This window comes from Canis lupus, chromosome 30 (assembly GCF_011100685.1).
Source record: "Canis lupus familiaris isolate Mischka breed German Shepherd chromosome 30, alternate assembly UU_Cfam_GSD_1.0, whole genome shotgun sequence".
NCBI classification, from domain to species: Eukaryota; Metazoa; Chordata; class Mammalia; order Carnivora; family Canidae; genus Canis; species Canis lupus.
Genome location: NC_049251.1, coordinates 35,008,099 through 35,029,200, shown reverse-complemented (window position 1 = coordinate 35,029,200; position 21,102 = coordinate 35,008,099). Strand labels below are relative to the sequence as shown.

At 40.7% G+C, this 21,102-nt stretch overlaps 2 protein-coding genes across 5 annotated transcripts in view; one reads left to right on the top strand and one right to left on the bottom strand.

Moving 5' to 3' along the window:
• The window catches only part of LRRC49 (leucine rich repeat containing 49), a 158,963-nt gene extending 148,387 nt beyond the window's left edge, over window positions 1–10,576 (bottom strand). The window contains exons 1-5 of one of the 3 annotated variants that reach the window (XM_038580856.1): window positions 10,174–10,576; window positions 9,350–9,406; window positions 6,602–6,689; window positions 1,970–2,167; window positions 1,525–1,627 (exon numbers count right to left, since the gene is read on the bottom strand). In XM_038580856.1, the coding sequence (XP_038436784.1) occupies window positions 1,525–1,627; window positions 1,970–2,167; window positions 6,602–6,689; window positions 9,350–9,406; window positions 10,174–10,221 (494 nt within the window). In that variant the 5' untranslated portion in view covers window positions 10,222–10,576. The remainder of the gene's footprint in view (window positions 1–1,524; window positions 1,628–1,969; window positions 2,168–6,601; window positions 6,690–9,349; window positions 9,407–10,173) is intronic. The other 2 variants (XM_038580854.1, XM_038580855.1) reach the window with 2 other exon arrangements.
• Window positions 10,577–10,762: 186 nt separating this feature from the next.
• On the top strand, window positions 10,763–20,543 carry THAP10 (THAP domain containing 10). Of its 2 annotated transcripts, none has more exons than XM_038580862.1 (3): window positions 10,763–11,207; window positions 19,146–19,288; window positions 19,384–20,543. In XM_038580862.1, the coding sequence occupies exons 1-3, from the start codon at window positions 10,794–10,796 to the stop codon at window positions 19,598–19,600; spliced, it is 774 nt and encodes a 257-aa protein (XP_038436790.1). In that variant the 5' UTR covers window positions 10,763–10,793; the 3' UTR covers window positions 19,601–20,543. The 2 variants fall into 2 exon arrangements, with proteins under 2 accessions (XP_038436790.1, XP_038436789.1); XM_038580861.1 differs by having other exon boundaries at window positions 19,146–19,294; window positions 19,404–20,543.
• Window positions 20,544–21,102: the final 559 nt, after the last annotated feature.

Here is a 21,102-nt window from a genome sequence, read left to right as displayed (position 1 = left end):
GACACAGGAGGAGGGAGAAGCAGGCTCCATGCACCGGGAGCCTGACGTGGGATTCGATCCCGGGTCTCCAGGATCGCGCCCTGGGCCAAAGGCAGGCGCCAAACCGCTGTGCCACCCAGGGATCCCCTCCCTCTCTGTTTTCATCTTATTTTATTTTTCCTTCCCTTCCCCTATGTTCATCTGTTTTGTTTCTAAAATTCCACATGAGTTTAATCATATGGTATTTGTCTCCCTGAATGAGTTATTTCACTTAGCAGAATGCCTTCTAGTTCCATTCACAATGTTGCAAATGGCAAGATTTCATTATTTTTGATGGATGAGTAATATTCCGTTGTATGTATATTCATATATGTGTATGTACATACGTATATGTACAGTATATATATATACACATACAATATATATACATATATGTGTGTAAATATACCTCTTCTTTATCTATTCCTCTATTGATGGACATCTGGGTTCTTTCCATATTTTGGCTATTGTGGACATTGCTGCTAAAAACATTGGGGTGCATGTGCCCCTTTGAATCACTATGTTTGTATCCTTTGGATAAATGCCTAGTAGTGCAATTGTTAGCTCATAGGGTAGCTCTATTTTTAACTTTCTGAGGAACCTCCATGCTGTTTTCCAGAGTGGCTGTACCAATTTGCATTCCCATCACAGTGTAGGAGGATTCAAAGGCTTCCTAGATTTAAAACTAAAGATCAATTCCTAAATATATTCACTCATTCAAAAAATTTTTAGCCTATTTTGTCCCAGGCTCTGTTCTAGGTGCTGGGGATACAGAACTGAATAAAACTCCCCGTGTTTGTGGAGTTTATATTCTAGTAGAAGGAGATAAACAATAAACTTGATAAGTAAAATACTTCATACATTAGAGGGTGATAAATGCTCAGAAGAAAGATAGGGCAGAGAAGGGGCTTAGGGAGTGTCAGGGTGGAAGGAGTAGTAGTTTTGGAGATGTTGGCTGGGAAAGGTCATCCCCGACATAATGACATTTGAGTAAAGACCTGAAAGAAGTTAGGGAATGAGCCTACAGACACGTGGGGGCACAGTATTCTATGCAAAGGGAAGATCAAATGCAAAAGTCCTGAGGTATAAGCACACTTGGTGTATTTCAGGGGCACCAAGGAGGCAAATGTAATTTCAGTAGAGTGATGAAGGAGAAATTAGGAGGTCAGGCCAGTGAGGTAACAGGAACTTAACTGGATAGGGCCTAGAAGGGCCCATATGAGGACTATATTATAAATTATTCTATCCTAAAATCCATTTTTATCAATGTCATAGTCTAGAACTGCTAAACTACTCTTCCAGGGTATAGGTAAGCACTGTTACAGAACTATAAAAATCCCTCCTCCCACCCCTGGAAGAATAAAAAATTGGTAACAGTGATTATACCTATGTGGAAGAACTGGAGAGCTAAAGAACAAGAGAAGAGAGAGACACTTCTCTATCTTTCCAATCTTGTACCGTGTTTATGTATTATCTCATCAAAAAAAGAAAAGAAATTGTCCTTACCTTTCTAGGGTCAACCTGTCTGAGTACAGAATTTTCTCTTCAGAAGAACGTTGCAAAATGGGAAATGACGGCATTGATGAGCTTGCCAGATTAATATGATCACCTATTGAAAATGATATACAAATTACTTGATTAAGAAAAACCTTAAAATCTTGAAACTAAAGTCACCTTATATTTGGGGAAGTTTAGCATCTACAAATATCTTTTCTGGAAAGTACAGTTTCCATAGCTCTCTAAGGAAAAAATTAATTACTACATCTGAGTTTGTTCCTTTCCTCCTCAGCCCTGAACTACATGTTCTGTATATACCAAATAATCTTTCCCTTGCTTTACAGATTGGTTGAAAGTATAGAGCTACTCTAGCACTATATTTACCCCTTTATAATGCTGACTCCTGGTACTAAATTTTAACTCTCTTAAAACTGAGATGATAGTCCCTCATTACCAGATACATTTGGGCCAGCACTATGACAGCCCTGCCGGATTCTGGACTTTGAAGGTGTCTGAATGGAAGAATCTCCAAAGGCTGATAAGGAGCTCATGGTAGTTTTCATTTCCAGCCCACATAGTTCTGTCACGTTTGTTGTGGATGAGATGCATGATGATTTATTACGAGGCGAAGGGCTTATTACTCTTCCATCTCCTTCAAAATATCAAAAAGTTTATCACAAAGCTACACAATACATAACTTTGCTACTGGAAATACAGAGAAAGTAGTTTTGGATAGCAGATTCTTTGTATCTTCAGCTACCATTAGTAGAGAATATTGCAGAGACCAATGGATGTGGATAAATGCTGTACATTTGTAGTTAGGGTCCACGGGGCATATGATCCTCCCAAGAGGTTTAGAGGCTGTTGGTCCTATACACCTGACTGCCATTAAGTAGCTTTCAATCTAACGGGCAAGCAATATGAAATAGACTAGTAAAACGAAATGCAGAATAAAAGAAATAGTATCTGTTATATATTCACACATAAATGTGACAGTTATTTGGCATTTAAGAAGATGGTTACACATGGGTTTGGGAGGAGGTGAATACTAAAGTATATTTTAAAGACCCAGAAGAATGTAGGATGGTCGAGAAGAGACGCTGGGAAATTCCAGAAATGAAGTAAGATTTGAGTAGTGGGGTCAAAGGGGTCAGTCTGAACATCAGAGGAAATCTACTGTTTTCTCCTATTAAGAGAAAATTTCCTAAAAGAAGCAAATGATGTTGAAGGGATAAGCAGTAAAATAGAAATGATGGTTACCACAGAATTATTCTGCTTAAACAAACCAATAAGGTGAAAAGAATAACACAAATCTAGGAAGCTACCATACTCCTTGGGAGACCATCAGACAGTATAATGACAACTTAAAATCAAGTTCTATATAGATACTATTAAAAAGCTTCAAGAGGGGTCCTAGATGGCTCAGTCAGTAAAGCATCTGTCTTTGGCTCAGGTCATAATCTCATGGTTTTGGGACTGAGCCCTGCATATGGGACTCCCTGCTCAGCGAGGAGTTGGCTTCACCCTCTCCTTCTGCTCTTCCCCTCCACTCGTGTTCTCTCTCTTTCTCTCTCTCTCAAATAAACAAATAATATCTTTAAAAAAAAAAACTGTCAAGCAATGATATTTGCTAGCTTCTATGAGTCTACAAAGTATAAACCGAAGTATCACATACCTAGCTTCTTGTGCAAAATAATCAGTGCTCATACTCCACTTTTCTAAGTATCATGAAACATCAAAAAAAAAAAAATAGTGTTCTAGAATATAGTCACTCAGAACTGACAACATGTTCGCCAGTAAACTGCTCTTGTGACAGGATTTAGCTCCTAGCAGGATACCATGGCAATCATGATTCAGTAAACTGATTTAGAAATCAAAATTCAGATAGGTAAAAAAAAAAAAAAAAAACAGGAAGGAACAAAAATAGTCTAAGAATTAACTGATTAAGGTGTAACTGGTCAGCTAAAGATGATAAAGGTAAAACTCCACAAACAACAGACCACCTTGATTTCTCTCATTAGCATCAGAGTTAGGTTTTTAAATTATTTTGTTAAAACTTCATGTTAATTCTCAATTTAAGAGGCAGATTTAAACTTTAAAAGACTGGGGGGTATAGAGGAAATAGAGGTATAGAGGAAATCAAAGAGTAGTTTCATCTATGCTTAAAGGAGTTTTATCCTTACATTTTTCAGCTCGTATCATACACAAGAGTCATAATCCCTATCCCCATGATGAGTTTACTTTCACCATCAGTGTGATATACGTCTTACAACAAATAGCAAGGAATGAGAATGACTATGGAGAAAGGCCTTAAAACACACAAAAAAAGATCCTCTAAATGATTGGAAACTAGACTGATCTATAATTGACATATCCACATATTTATGTGGATATATAAATACCCACATATATGCACATATATTTATATATCAAACTGCCATATATATTTGTGGGATGCTTCGCCCTACATATAAACCATATTACTATGTGGCAAAATTTTAATTGAAACATTTTCTGTTATTTCATATGTCACTATTTAATTTACTAGATATTAAGCCCCTGTTTTCCCAATTAAAGGCATAAGTTCTTTGGGAGCCAGACCTCATTTTAGACTCTATATTTCTGGCAGAATCCAAAATCAATAAATTAATTAATTGATTTTCCAACTTACTAAAGGTTAAGTGGAAATCTATTTTGCATATACTATTTCTGTTAAAAAAAAAAAAACACGAAAGTCTTGTATTTTAGTATGAAAATGCTAACCAGAGGCACCTGGGTGGTGCAGTTAAGCATCCCACTCCGTGCTCAGCATGGAGTCTGCCTGAGATTTTCTCACCCTCTTCCCCCTTATTTATCAAATAAATAAATAAATCTTTTTTAAAACTCTGACCATTCTTTCAATAATGTCTATATTCAAGAAGAATCTTTCTGAACTATACCCTAGATACGTGGATGAATGGATGGATAAGTGGATGGATGGAAAAATGGGTGGATGGATGATACAGAACATGGTCATTTATATATGGTCTACTCAGCCTTATCTTTGAGATACTAATTCTAGATTTTCTGCTGATTTATCATGATCTTAAGAGTGAAACATTGCCTCTTCCCCTCTACATACACATTTTAGAATTCTTAATTAAGGGATTTAATAAATTAAATTCTGATTAACTGAGATTTTATTATAACCCTGGAATATCTGACTCTTACAAAATCTCAAGGATATAGGTAGGGATTAACTGTTAATAATATTCTAAGAAGTCCAAAAGAAATTACATGCCAAGTTTTAGACTTATCAGACTAAAACAGAGCTTCTTTCCTTTAGACTGACAGTACCATTGATTAATTTATGCTGATGAGCTATTGTATACGTTTAATTAATTTTGAAAAAATGGGAAATGGGGTGAAATTAATTAGAATAATTGGGTATCAGAATGCAGTTTATTAGATAAAGATTCCCAAACTTTCCTGATAAAGTTCTACTCATAATTTCTACAAAGGTTTATGCCTTTGCACATAGAATGATGAGTACAGAAGTCACAAAAACTCCAACTACACGCCAAATGGTCTATCTACTAATACCTTACCACTTAAAAAAATATCCTTGGCCAGTCATCCAGAAATCTGTATAAGAACTTCCTCTTCTAACTTGAGAATAGCATAAAATATATAAATTTGACTCATGACTTAGAAAACAAAATACAAGATATTATTATTAAAAATGTGAAGGAGGGGATGCCTGGGTGGCTCAGTTGGTTGAGCGCCTGCCTATGGCTCGGGTCGTGATCCCAGGGTCCTGGGATCAAGCCCCATATCATGCTCCCTGCTCCTCAGGGAGCCTGCTTCTCCCTCTCCCTTTGCCTGCTGCTTGCTCTGATTATGCTCTCTCTCTGCCAATGAATATTTTTTTTTAAGTGAAGGAAATTTTCAGTGCAAACATAAAAAGTCCTACTTGAGAATTTTCAGGTTCATATCTATAACTCTGTTCCTAATACAGTGTCTAGCATATAGTACACACTCAATAAATATCTACTGAACTAAACCAAAGAGAGCAAAGCAGATGCTTCCTGCAGTGTGGAACTGCAGGTAGGTTGATGCCATATCTGGCAATTGGCTAAGACGAGACTGAAGGATATAAGAAAAAGAAAAGTCATGTCAGATTTGATGGGCCCAAGAGGAAAGTCCAGCAGTAACAAAACAAACAAAAAAACTAGCCAAATATTCCAGATGCCCACATGCTCATGCAGTAATGAGATGAACAATCCGGGCACACCTATATAGATCAACCCTCTCATACAAACTCCTAGGAGATAGGGATGGTACAGTATAAAAGGATTCTGTAGTGCTTTTAACACTAGCTCATTACAAATGGCTAGCAGTTGTTCGCAACCAACTGACAACTCAGATATGCTAAAGGAAATTTCTCCTTGAACTGAAAAATACATTTCAGAAATACAACCAGATAATATAAGGCATTGTTTTTCAAAAGGTGGTCCACAAACCACATCCATCAGAATCACTCAAGGCATTAAAATGCACATTTCCAAATACCACTAAAGAGCTACAAAATCAAAAAGGGGAAGAAGAAAAAGGAAGGGGAATACTAAGAACCTGCCTTTCTAACAAAATCTCAGGTGATGCACACCAAAGTATAAGGCCTTTGATATAAAACAATATAGTTATATGCACTAGTTAGGAAAAGAGATTTTCTTTTCTACCCCTGACTTTCACTCTTTCCATGGTTTCCTTATTTCCTAGACATATATGTTCCCATAGGCTTACCCTCATTAATTAGCCACTTTTCCTAGTTCTAAGACAGTATTTGGAAGATTCTTTCCCTTTCTGTTGTACATAGCCCACCCTCAAACTACAGTACAACTGCTTTTTCTGTATTGGAAATAATCTACTATGCTGTACATATAAAATCAATTCTGATCCAAATAAATATCAAACCAATTTGACTAATGAACCATTGGATAAAGAACCATCTCATTTTTAGTTCAGGTCTATTTGGATTTAGGTAGTTGAGCTTATTAAACAATATTACTGAAAGAAGATAAGTCTGATCTCCACTTGCTGACAATACCTTGCCTACTTGAGTAGTTTCTTTCAAGATCATGTTGTAAGAGTCGACCAGAGAATGATGGCGTTTCTTTATTTAGCTTGAATTCAACCTAAAAAACATATGTGGGGAAAAATTTAACAGCAAATAATGAAGACAATTATAAAATTATGTACAATACTGACACAAGCCACAAAAGAAATGAACCTTTAAAACATGCTGAGTGAAAGAAGCCAGACACAAAATGGCACATTGTGTATGATTCTATGAAATACCTGATAATAAAAAAAATCTACAGAGACAGAGAACAGATTTGTGAATTTCAAAGAAGGTGGGAAGAGGGAATGGGGAGTGATTCTTTAATGTGTACAGGGACTCCTTTTGAGGGACACAAAGTTCTGGAACTGCATAGAGATGATGGCTGTACACTCTTGTGAGTGTATTTAATACCACTAATTCGTACAACATAAAATGGCTAAAATGGCAAATTTTATGTCATGAGTTTTTTACACACACACACACACACACACACACACCGAATCAATTTCATGAGGTCAGATGAAACCACACTTCAAACCACTTACAATTCCTCCACAACCCCACCACAAATACATGATTAAAAGAACCATTTTCTAGAAAACAAAAGCAAAAACCATACAAAAAGTAAATTCCATTGAAGAAAAATCACTGTTTTTGTCATCAGAATTTAAGAGTCCAATTATAATAAAATTGTATATCTAAACCTTCTAAGAAGGGTTTTTCTGTAAATTGATTTTAAATTACTTGATAGGAGGATTGAGAAAAACAGAACCAAAACAGGCACTCATGATTAGCCACTAAAAAAACCCTAAATACTTATCTTAAAAGAGTTGTGAGGATTCTGATTCCTCCATACTATAAACATTATAGCTGCATTTGCATTATACCTTTATGAGTTATATGAGCTAATGGTATTTTCTCAGAATGTATGTCCACGCTAGAGAAAGCAAATGGTTTGAAAAGAATTTAGACAAGGTGTATAATCCCTAGAAATACATTATAATGATAAAACAGGATTTCTCCAGTGAAATCAGTTAGCAAAGCTCTAGAGGGGATCCATGTCCAATTATAATAAAGAATATTTTCAATTAATCTAGCTAATTGCCACCTACTCAAGATGATCAAATGGTCTATTTTTCAAGAGTTTATTTTCATACATAATGTAATCAACTGCTGCCTCCTTGATTAATGGTGTCCTTCCATCAGTCCTCCTCATGCCCCTCCTTACCCTCCTCATGCTGTTGATGATAAACTCTGTCCTTCACTTCAGAGTTCCCCCAGTGACATCTACTGAACAATCTTTTAGGGAAAAAACTGAACTGTTATGGTTGGAGTGGGTAAAATTGTTTTGTGTCTTCAGACAGTTCTGTGAGAGGTCGATGAGTATGTCTGAATGCTGATGTTGAGACAGGAGGGAAAGGAAAACACGTGTATCTCAAAAGTCAAATCTAACGCTAGAAATAATGGAAATGCCAGGGGATACTGTGTGCAAATTTGGGAAAGAATAATTTTATGTTCATAGCTTCACTTCTAAATAGCATTGAGCCCAATATACTTTCACTGCTAATCTATTATTTTCTCCCGATTTTAAATGGAGTGTGTAGATGCATCCCCCCAAATTACCACATTTAATCTATTATAAGATGCCATCAGTAGGAAGTCATACCATCATTTCACCCACTACTAAGAAAGAAAAAACTTTCCTAATTCCACAATGATGTGTCATCAATTTCAAAAAGAATTCTAGGGAAGCCCTAGTGGCACAGCTGTTTAGCGCCACCTTCAGCCCGGGGTGTGATCCTGGTGACCCAGGATGGAGTCCCATGCCGGGCTCCCTGCATGGAGCCTGCTTCTCCCTCAGCCTGTGTCCCTGCCTCTCTCTCTCTCTGTCTGTCATGAATAAATAAGTAAAATCTTAAAAAAAAAATTCTAACTTAAGAAATGCTTAAATGGAAAAATAAATAAATTAATTAAAATTTTAAAAAAACCTCAGCTGGTGACATAAGAATGAGTTTCTAAAAGCGCCTTTTACACTTTATGCGGTCAGAAAATAAAGATTTCCATTAGAAACAACAAATACCCACCATTTGCTTCAACGTGGATGGACCTGGAGGGTATTATGCTGAGTGAAATAAGTCAACTGGAGAAGAACAAACATTATATGGTCTCATTCATTTTGGGAATATAAAAAATAGGGGATCCCTGGGTGGCGCAACAGTTTGGCGCCTGCCTTTGGCCCAGGGCGCGATCCTGGAGACCCGGGATCGGGTCCCACATCGGGCTCCCGGTGCATGGAGCCTGCTTCTCCCTCTGCCTGTGTCTCTGCCTCTCTCTCTCTATGACTATCATAAATAAATTTAAAAACTTAAAAAAATAAAAATAAAAAATAGTGAAAGGGAATAAAGGGGAAAGGAGAAAAAATGAGTGGGAAACATCAGAAAGGGAGACAGAACATGGAAGACTCCTAACTCTGGGAAACGAACTAGGGGTGGTGTAAAGGGAGGTGGGCAGGGGGTGGGGGTGACTGGGTGGCAGGCTCTGAGGAGGGCACTTGACAGGATGAGCACTGGGTTGTTATTCTATATGTTGGCAAACTGAACGCCAATAAAAAATAAATTCATAAAAAAAAAGAAAATAAAGATTTGTTCTAGCTCTACTCTTTACATCACGCTATTTGTGTAGCTCATAAAATGACAGATCTTAGATTTAAATGCGAATCTGCTCGTATCTTACTTTGCTTTTCTCAGGAAGCGATGATGTCTGAATAACCAGGTGGAGCCCACAGTTCACCTGCAATGTAAAAAAAAAAAAAAAAAAAGAAAAGAAAAAGAAAAAGAAAAGAAAAAAAAAATCAAAGTATAAAACATGCTCTTGACTTACACACACATCCCCCCCCCCCCCCCCCCCCGCGCCAAACCAGTACCAACGAGGATGCAACAAACGCTTCCAACACACAGAAGAAGGCTTGCTCTGTGTTGGTGGTAAAGGAGCTTGTTCTGAGGATCGGATGAAAACAATGAAACCACGACGAGGAAATCTAAAAGGTTTTGCTGGGATTTATCTTCCAAACATGTCTGCGAGCGACTTAACCCTCGACCTTGGCACCTGGGGGTCGTTGACACTTGCCCATCGCAGGGCTACCTAAGTATCTCAACGGCACAGGTGAAGGAGGTGGAGTGCCTATTAATAATACATTGTTTTTTCTTAATTAAAAAATAAATAAATAAAGGGGGGGTGGGGTGGGGTGGGAGATTGTCCTCTTACAAGAACTGAGATGAACCTCTCAGCCTTTCGCAGACCATCAGCTCCACCTTCTGGGAAGCCAGGGCCCTGGAGGAGGCTTCGAGTGCCCATCACACGACACGACATGCTCCCCCCCCCCCCCCAGGGCCTTGGTCCAGCCTCGGCCAGACAATAGCGGGAGCGGAGCCCCAGCGGCCCTGGTCCCCAGAACGCAGCCCATCACTAGGACAAAGACGCCCCTCGGAAAGGACCACACGGGGGGGGGGGGGGGGGGATGGGGGAGGGAAAGCGGGAAAGCGGGACGCTCAACCTACGTTGTTCGCAGCCCGGCCAGAGACAGAGCGGTACTTGCCGGGAATCATGGCAGGAGACAGCCCGGGATGTGTTAGATGCGCCCTCCCAGCCGCGACACCGCGGAGACTCCGACCCCGGCCGGGGTCATCTCCCAGGCAACCGCGCAGGGGTTACCATGGAGACGGCCACTTCCGGTGTGGTCCTCTCCCCGAATCGCCGCGCCCGAGGCTCCTCGCTCCTCCTCGCTGGAGCCTCCGGTGCTGTCCGCCCGGCAAGGGGGGGGGCGCGCGGGGTGTCCCGTGCGGCCGCGCTTCCTCGTCCTCCTTTTGCTGGCCTCGTACAAACCGGAGCGGGAGTGCTGGGAGGAGCAGGCGGGATGGGGGGAAGAGGCCGGCCACGTCCGTAGCCGTGACAACCGCCACTTCCGGTCCGTTCCCCTTTACGGCCCGCCTCGGCTCCGCCCGCGCGAAATTTGGATCCCTGTGCGCGCCGCCGCCGCCGGGGCTCGGGGAGCGCGGGCGCGCGGGGGGCGGTGCCCGCGGGGCTCGGACTCGGCACTTCCGGTGGCGGGAGCTGGAGGCGGGGACGCGGGGACGCGGGGGCCGGGGGCGGCGGGGACGCGGGGGCCGGGGGCGCCGCCATGCCCGCCCGCTGCGTGGCCGCCCACTGCGGCAACACCACCAAGTGCGGGAAGTCGCTGTTCCGCTTCCCCAAGGACCGGGCGGTGCGGCTGCTGTGGGACCGCTTCGTGCGGGGCCGCCGCGCCGACTGGTACGGGGGCAACGACCGCTCGGTCATCTGCTCCGACCACTTCGCCCCCGCCTGCTTTGACGTGTCCTCGGTCCTCCAGAAGAACCTGCGCTTCTCCCAGCGCCTGAGGCTCGTAGCGGGCGCCGTGCCCACCCTGCACCGGGGGACCGCCCCAGCGCCCCGGGGCGACGGCGGCCGAGGGGGGGCGGGGCCCCCGGCGGACCCCGCGGCCCAGCCCGCCCCGCCCCCGAGCCCAGCCCGCTGCGCGCGGCCCGGGGCCCGGAGGAGGGCCGCGCCCGCACAGGTGAGGGGCCCCGGGGCCGGACGAGGGCCGCGCCCGCACAGGTGAGGGACCCCACGGTTCCCAGGCCCGGAGGAGGGCTGCGCCCGCACAGGTGAGGGAGCCCGCGGTGCCCAGGCCCGGAGGAGGGCTGCACCTGCACAGGTGAGGGAGCCCGCGGTGCCCAGGCCCGGAGGAGGGCTGCACCTGCACAGGTGAGGGAGCCCGCGGTGCCCGGGGCCGAAGGAGGGCTGCGCCCGCACAGGTGAGGGACCCCACGGTGCCCAGGCCCGGAGGAGGGCTGCGCCCGCACAGGTGAGGGAGCCCGCGGTTCCCGGGCCCGGAGGAGGGCCGCGCCCGCACAGGTGAGGGACCCCGCGGTGCCCGGGCCCGGAGGAGGGCTGCGCCCGCACAGGTGAGGGAGCCCGCGGTGCCCGGGGCCGAAGGAGGGCTGCGCCCGCACAGGTGAGGGACCCCGCGGTGCCCGGGCCCGGAGGAGGGCCGCGCCCGCACAGGTGAGGGAGCCCGCGGTGCCCGGGGCCGAAGGAGGGCTGCGCCCGCACAGGTGAGGGAGCCCGTAGTGCCCAGGCCCGGAGGAGGGCTGCGCCCGCACAGATGAGGGAGCCCGCGGTGCCCGGGCCCGGAGGAGGGCTGCGCCCGCACAGGTGAGGGAGCCCGCGGTGCCCAGGCCCGGAGGAGGGCCGCGCCCGCACAGGTGAGGGACCCCGCGGTGCCCGGGCCCGGAGGAAGGCTGCGCCCGCACAGGTGAGGGAGCCCGCGGTGCCCGGGGCCGAAGGAGGGCTGCGCCCGCACAGGTGAGGGAGCCCGTAGTGCCCAGGCCCGGAGGAGGGCTGCGCCCGCACAGATGAGGGAGCCCGCGGTGCCCGGGGCCGGAGGAGGGCTGCGCCCGCACAGGTGAGGGAGCCCGCGGTGCCCAGGCCCGGAGGAGGGCTGCACCCGCACAGGTGAGGGGACCCCACAGTGCCCAGGCCCGGAGGAGGGCTGCGCTGGCACAGGTGAGGGGCCCCCCCACACTGTGTTTCGGCTCTGCCACTCGTGTCACCTGGGGAAGGTCATCCTACCTCCAAGCGTTCTGCTCCCATCGTGAGACTAGGCGGGTGCTGTAGCGGGGATCCCCAGGCCCTACTTAGCAAGAACACGGTGGAATTAGACTTCTTGTACCTCCTTCTCCCCCAAACTCAGGCAAACACACACTCTCCTTTAGGTTATAGAGTCGCTTTCACAGTCTGCTGCAGACTTTTTTTTTTTTTTTTTTTTTTACAATTTTATCTATTTATTCATGAGAGACACAGAGAGGGAGGGAGAGAGAGACAGAGGCAGAGGGAGAAGTAGGCTCCCTACAGGGAGCCCTACGCAGGACTCGATTCCAGGACCCTGGGATCACGACCTGAGCCACCCAGGTGCCCCTGCTGCAGACTTTTTAAATAGAAAGGGTTCCATTTGAGCAAATCTCAGGGAAAGGTGTACTTGGATGGAACTGTTTGTGCATAATATGTTACCTAAGCGGAAATGGTGAGGGAAGGAGGATGCCGAGCTCCGGATGAAGATGGAGCTTGCTGATAACGGTTCCTTCCCACTCCTAAACTTTCTCTTGACTAGCTTTCTCTAAGTTAAATCGTCTCAGTGAGCTGAATTTTCTCACCTTGCCCTCTTCTACTTTACTAATCCATTGACTAGACTTTGCATCTGGTCGCTGTTCTCTTCTTCCCCACTTCCCATCTTAAGACTTCCCAGCCTTCTTTGAGATAATCAGACTTCAGCCTTATCACCAATACCTCGATTAAATTATGACTCTTAATTGGATCTAAAGTATGTTCATTCCTAGAGATGAGTTCACCAAGAAATCAAGTGATCTGTAACTGCTTTAAATATTCAGATGCATTGGTAGAATTTTAGAGCTGAAGGGAAACTAAGGGCTCATCTAGTCCAAACTCACTGTATAGACAGGGATGCCAATCCAAGAGAGTAATAATTTCCTTCACGAGCCTGTAATATTTGCTCTAGGTCCAATTGCCAGACCAAAACGTTTTCTGCAATACCAGCCTGCTTCCTACATTGGATGGAGTAGGTGTTTTAAGACTGTTCTAAGGCATCCTGAAGTTACTAGAATAAAGAGCAAAATTATTAACACAGTCTGCAAGTCCTTGGGTGCTTTCTGTCCTGCCTACCATACCAGTCCTATCCAAGGCCGCTGTCCTTGTTGCTCGGCATACCCCAGTCATGCTGATCTTTGTGGCTTTTGAACATGCTGTATTCCTTCCTACCAACAAGCCTTCACTTCATTTGTTTCATGTAATACCCTGGAATTCTGCCCCTCCCGTACCCTATCATCATCAATTAAGTCTTATTATTTAAAAATCGATTCAAACATCCTTCCCCTTTGATCCCCTAAATAAATACTTCCATTCTTCATATTTTTCATATGCTTCGATAGCACATATACTTCAATAACAGCACAGTTGTCATGAAATAATTGTGTAGTTTGCTTAATGTTTGTCTTCACATTAGAATGTAAGCTCCATGAGAGCAGGGATCCTGTCTGACATGTTCATTATTGTATTGGCAGTATCTAGACAATATTTTGCAAACTTTAGGAATTCGTTAAATATTTGTGGAGTGATTATGTGATTTGAAGAACACTTTATTGCACTGTAATAGTCTTCAGTTCTCTGCCAGTTACCCTTCTCACCAAGCTGTAACCAGTCAAGACATCTGCCTCTTATCTTACTTTATCCACTATCACTGCTTACCCAGCCCTTACCTAAGCACATATAGGTACATCTATAAATACATGATGCAAACATGTAGTAAAAGATAGGAACATTAAACATGCCATGCACACCCTTACACTGCTTCTCTTCCTCAACATTATACCACCTAACCAAAACTTGGGAGAAGAAAAGCCACGCTAGTGAAACAAAGATTTTGTAGCAAAGGCTAGCGTTGAGGAAATCCAGAGTACACACCAAACCTGTTTTCCAATTAGCATGTATATCCAGCCATCATTTCTAATAATCCATATTACGATAGAGTTATTAGGAAACCATGTTAGTTTTATTACTAGTTACTTTAAAAATATACAAGGTTAAAAAGAGTTTAGAGTTGATAGCAGTACACTTTTAGCCAGGTCTGAATTGAGAACCCTAGTAACATTGCTAAGACAGTTTGTTTGCACCACCTCTGGTTCCTTCCCCCATTCACTCTTTTTCCAATTCCAGGACCAGCTGACTAAAAATCAAATTTCCAGGTTATTGAGGAGCTATTATTGTATTGTTTTGGGTATTTGATGCTATATGTAGATAAATATAACTGAATGTTCTGTATCTGTATGGAGCTTGAGAAAAGATTAGGGACTCTCTCTGAGGAGAAAGGGAGCTCTCAGGAGCACTGTACACTATCAATATTTTGCTTCATGAGACTATGATTATTATTTTCCATAAGTGTTAATTTTGCATTCTTGTTTTTTTAATCCAAATGTATTTTTTAAGCTGTTTAACTGAAGTGTAACAAATATGCAGGAAAGCGCACAAATATTGTCATTGTCACAGACTGAACAAGTATAACCACTAAGATAACTCAAAGAAATAGATCATTGCTAGCAACCCAAAGGCCCCTATATCACCTGAGGTGCAGCCTTCTCTCCTCCTCAAAGAAACCAAGTTTGCCTTTTTTTTTTTTTTTTTTTTTTTTTAGCTTCATAAATTGGAATCCTTATGTAGGCATTCTTGCATCTGGCTTCTTTGATCAACATTATATGTGTGAATTCATCCCTATTGTTGCATATAACAGTAATTTGTTTTCATTATTATATAGCAGTCCATTGTATGAATATGCCAAAAAAATTTTTTATCTGTTCTACTCTACTTGGACACTTGGGTTGTAACCATTTGGGGGCAACTATAAGTAATGCTGCTATGAGCATTTTTGAACATGTGCACTTTTTTTTATATGTGCACACATTTCTGATGTATATACTTAGAATTGCTGGGACATAGTATTTTGTTGAACTTCAATAAATTACTCCCAAGTATTTTTTTAAAATAGTGGTACCAATCCACACTTTATCAGCAGCATATGAGAGTTTACATTTTTCCTCATTCTTGCCTTCACTTGGTTTTTCAGACTTTCACATTCGAGTCCTTCTGCAAGGTGTACTGGTGGTTTACTTTGCATTTCCCATTTTGTAAATGAAATTAGTAAGGGAACACTTTTTCAAATGTTAATTGAACATGTGGATAGCCTCTTTGGTGATATGCCCTTTCTTATAGTAGATTACCTTACTCTTGTCGATTTGGGGCTCTTAATAAATTGGTCAGTTAAATATGTTTCAAATCTCTTCTCCCAGTGTGGCTTGCCTCTTCACTCTTAATAGTGTCTTTTGATGTACTGAAATTCTTAATTTTAATGTAGACCAACTTAGCGCAGCCCCGGTGGCGCAGCGGTTTAGTGCCACCTGCAGCCCGGGGAGTGATCCTGGAGGCCTGGGATCAAGTCCCACATCGGGCTCCCTGCATAGAGCCTGCTTCTCCCTCTGCCTGTGTCTCTGCCTCTCTCTCACTCTCTCTGAATGAATAAATAAATCTTAAAAAAGCCCATCCCTGTTTAAAAAAAAAAAAATGTAGACCAACTTACCAGTATCTTTCTGTTTAATGTTTAAAACATTCTATTATGTTTTGGATCTGCTTCACTAGGTGTTTATCGATTTTTATTAGTCTTTTCAAAGAATAAACTGCCATGTTGTCTTCTCTCTGGTATTTTTTTTCCATTATTTTCTATCATTCATCCTTCTCTGTACTTATTTCTTCAACTTTGATTTTTTAGTTGATAGGTTAGATTTATATATTACTGAGGTAAGTGATTAATAGAGATCTTTTCATATCTGTTTTTCCATTAAACTTGTTAAAAAGTAAAAACTTCACTCAAAGATATCTGTACATATTCATGCAAAAAAATCTTAAAAATAACCTACTTATGTGAAGACAAAACATTAAATTACCAAATACTTCCATTTTTGCCCAGCTGCTTAAATTTTTTTTTACTTTTCCAGTATTTTCAAATTATTTTTGTAAGACTTCATTTTGTTTAGTTTTAGGTTCACAGCAAAATTGAGGTGACTATAGAGAAATTTCCCATATTCCTACTGCCCCCACACATACATAGGTACCTCCAATATCATGATCCCCACCAGAGTGGTACATTTGTTAGAACTGACGGAAAAAAAAAAAAAAAAAAAAAAAGGAACTGACGAACCTACACTGACATATCACTATCATCCAAAGTCCATAGTTTACATTACAATTCACTCTTGGATCCTCTATTTTTAAAATTTTTATTTACTGTTCTCTTTTAACTTCTTAACAAGTTAGATTGGATCATGGGGCTCATAATTTTCATATAAATGGTCAAAGGGGCATCTGAGTTTCACATGCTTATTTCCTAATTGTAGAATTCCCTAGAGTGGTATTAATAGAGTAAAAATTGACTCCTGAAATGAGAATATATTAGAAATATTTTGTGGAATAGTTTTTTATGTGATGTTAATAATCTCAATCTAAATTAAGCCTTATTTTTTATACTCTTCTATGTATATAAGACTATAAATTCCCTTGTAAGCATGGCATCAACTGTTGCACAAGTTTTTGATACAGAATATTATTATTTAGCTTAAAATACCTTTTTATTTTCACTGTAAATTTCTTTTATCTTGGGTTATTTAGAAGTAGATTTTTAAATTACCAAACCTACAGGCATTTTGTAGTTCTATTTTTGTTGTAGATTTCTAGGTCATTTACACTTTAGCCAGAGAATATACAGCATATGAATTTAATCCTTTGAAATGTATTGAAATTTGTATTAGGCAAAACATAGGTCAGTTTTTGTAAATATTCCATATGCACTTGAGGTGAATGTTCTGCAGTTGAGTACAGTGATCCATATGTGTCTATTAATCATGTTTAAAAAAAAAATCATGTTTAGATGTTCTATCCTTATGGAATTTTGTCTACTTAACTGTATTAAGTAATACTGGGAGAGGCATGTTAAAAATCTACCACTCTGATTTTGAGTTTACATATTTGATCTTCTAACAATTTTTGTATTATGTAGTGCTAACATAGCAACATCAGCTTTCTTTAGGTTAGTGTTGGCATAGTACATCTTTTTATATCCTTTTATTTTCAGTCTTTCTGTATCCTTAGAGTTTTGGCATTATCCTCCTATGGTTGCCCCTTTGAAGAAAATGTTACCTTTTTCCTGCCACTGCTTCTAATTTTTTCTCTGTCTTACTGTAAAGTGCATAGGTATGGCTTCCTTTGTTTTTACTTTGATAAATACAAATAGTGCTTTTGTGAAACCATATCTTAATGTCTTCTATCCATTTTGGTGAGTTTTCAGATATTATTCAGATAGTGCTTCTATCTCATTTTCTCTCTTTTCTTCTGGTACTACAATTAATATCATATATAATACTTTTTCATCTTCCCTACTTTGTCTTGTCACCTTTTCTATATTTTCCAAACTTTTGTCTCTCTCTGCCTCATTTCAAATATTTTATTTTGGCTTATGTTCCAGTTGATAAATACATTTTGGAAATTCTGTTAATGTGACAAAGTAATAATTGAGGTACCCAGGTAGCTCAGTTGGGTAAGTGTCTGCTTTTGGCTCAGGTCATGACCCCCAGGGTCCTAGGATCAAGCCCCACATCAGGCTCCCTGCTCAGTGGAGAGTCTGCTTATCCCTTTCCCTCTGTTGCTCCCCTCACTCAGTGCTCACTTGCATGCTTGCTGTATCTAGCTCTCTCAAATAAATCTTTAAAAAAAAAAAAAAAGAAGTAATAATCAGATATGTGCACAAAAGATTTATGTCTAAAGATTTCCAATATAGATTGTTTTAATCAGTTACAGTATATCTGTACAAAAGATTGTAAGCAGCGATAAAAATTATGTAGAATATTGAATAGCATAGAAACATATATTTTTAAGATTTTATTTATTTATTTGATGGAGAGAAAGAGAGCACAAGCAGGGGGATCTGGAGGAGAGGGAGAAGTAGGCTGAGCAGAAAGCCAGGTCATGACCTGAGCTGAAGGCAGGTGACTAACCAACTGAGCCACCCAGGTGCCCCAAAACATGATATATTAGAGAAAAAACAAAACTATACAACAGATGATCCCAATAAAAAAACAAAACACATAGAAAAGACCAAAAAAGTTCCAAAATACAAGGTTATTAGCTATGAATAAAGAGATTATGGGTAAATTTTAGTTTATTTTTGCTTCTCTGTATGATGCAAATTTTTCTTAGTGATAAAAGGTATCTTTGTTCTAATGGAAACAAGTTATTTTTTAAAGCCTGATTCAATTTCTAAAATGCCATTTGTTTTTTCAGGAATAAATTGTTTTGTAAAGAAATATGTCCTTATTCTAGACTTTCATAATGCTTGGCTTAGAAGTAGTTACAGCCAGTGGAAATAGGTCATAATTTTATAAACACGAATCCTCAGTAGGATTAGGTATAATTATTCCTGTTACAAAGGGACTCTTCACAAAAGTTTTTCACAAAGTTTCTTTAAGCTGGGTCTTAGTAGCCTATATTAGGTTTTCTAGAATAATGCTACTGCTATGATATCCAATAACTTAATGCTAATAGTATTGATTTAGGGGAAAATAATGAGTTGTAAGCAAATAATAACAGATTTCCTTTTAACCAGAATGCTTAGCAATTTGTGATTTGCATATAGTAAAAAAAAAAAAAAAAACAGCATGGCAGTGTTCTTAAGAACTTGGACTTTGGAGCCAGCTTGCCTGGGTCCAAACTCCAGTCTTCCTAATATGTGACCTTGAAAACTATTGTTTATACTCTTTTACAACTCACTTTTGAAAGATAAAACCGCACTAGTCAGGACTTGCCTTTAATATAGTTCTCCTCTGGTTTATATTTTTAGATTACATGTGAAAATGAAGTTAAACAAACACAAGTCCCTGCTAATAATCTATCTTATAGTGTCACTTCAGTACCTACTCACTGTGAAGAAGGCCCAGTGCATAAAAGTACACAGTTGTCTCTGAAAAGGCCCCCTCACCGGAAGTGTTGGTATGTTTTGACTCTTCAACTGATTGATAATTGAATTTGTCTTTTGTACATGAAAGATAAATGACAAGCAAAATGTAATTCACAGGCAGTTGTGTTTTTTCTCTTTCAGGTATTCAGGCCAAAGTGAAAGTGTTTGGAACACAACTGTGTAATGCCACTACTCAGACTGACGGATTGCAGCCTAGGAGGAGCTCTCTCTTTGACATCTACTCCAGTGACTCAGACCCAGATGCAGATTGGGATGTCAAGAGTGAGCAGAGTGATTTGTCCTACATAGCAGTGCAAGTGAAAGAAGAGTCTTGCTAAAAATGCAACATCAAATGACTTGATGTGCTATAGATTTTCAAATCTTCGCTCACATAATTATTTCTTTGCCCTTGTAAATCTTTCACTTTGGGATACTTGAATATCAGCAAAATGTGTTTAGCTCTAAGGCAAAAATATGCCCACCTGCCAAGATCATGAAGATTATCCTGCCCACAAACCTCCCCACCTCCCACTTTCACCTCGTTTCTTTTTTCTTTTTATCCGTTTGGTGGATATCGAGTTATAAAACAAAACCACGGTAGCAGCATTTCCAGATCAAGATTAAGCACTGAATATTTAAGCTTAATGCAGAAGCAGCATTCATATGGGACTTATTTGACATTCACAAGTTAGAATGTCACTATCCTAAATAATTTGAAGATAATAGTAATCACAGCCAAGTCTGATACTATTAAATGATTTGGGAGCCAGGAGACTCATCCTTGATTATTACTTTTTTATGTTGTATATTTATTAGTTTGTCCATTTGTAATACTGTTGGATCTGTGAATCGGTCCTTGTGAGCATTTCTGGTGAAGTTATGGCTCTTACAGAAAATTTTCAAAGGGAATTAATTTAAATAGAGATAGAGTTTCATATACTTGGATTGCATTATTAATGAAATCTATTTGCATTGGTTCCTATTACAACAAACCAATTAGCTTGATTAATTTAGATTGAAATTCTTGACATGGAAAAAGAAAGTATTATATTTCTAACATATTCCTTTTCAAGAATTAAGTTTTCCTCTATTAATACCTTTCTGTTGAATTCTACATTTGGGAAATAAGCATGTGAAACAGCTGTCCCACCTGCCATTCACCAGGAAAATTTCTATGGCAACTCTGTACCATGAAGTAATTTGTTACAATGGTTTCTGAGAAACTTATTATAACTCTGATCTTCTATTGAGAATAAAAATAAATGTCCATTTTGTACCTCATCTTGTTAGTTGTGCATGATTGGAAGAACTTGCATGCATTTTATTCTAGAAGGTTTAAATAATATACCAAAGTGATTTTCTTCCTAATTTCATGTGTGACTTAATTTGAACAGTGTAATTTTAATAAAAAGAATAATAAAATAAAATATTAATAAAAGTGTGAGCCTGAACAATGATTATGTTCACATAACACATAACACATAACAGTATTTTTAAGTATATAAATCTTCTGAAGCTAAATACTATCAGTAAGTACCTATTGTCTCTTGAGTTCTTAAACAGCCTATTGCCTTAACTCAAGTTATAATGAATGTTATATGCCCTTTATCTCCAAATTTCACTGCCATAAGTTTACTTCATTTCTATATGTTAAACAACTTTGACAGCCATAACTTCTCTTCCTTCCCTTCTTCCCTTCCTTTCCTTCCTTACTTTTTTCTCTCTGTTTCTTTCTATTCAGTTAGGGTTTTTTTCCTCTTACCGATTGAGAATTTGTTTGGTTTGTTGACTCACATAATTTTATAATGTACAATGTTTCACTGTCCTAAAGTAAAATGAA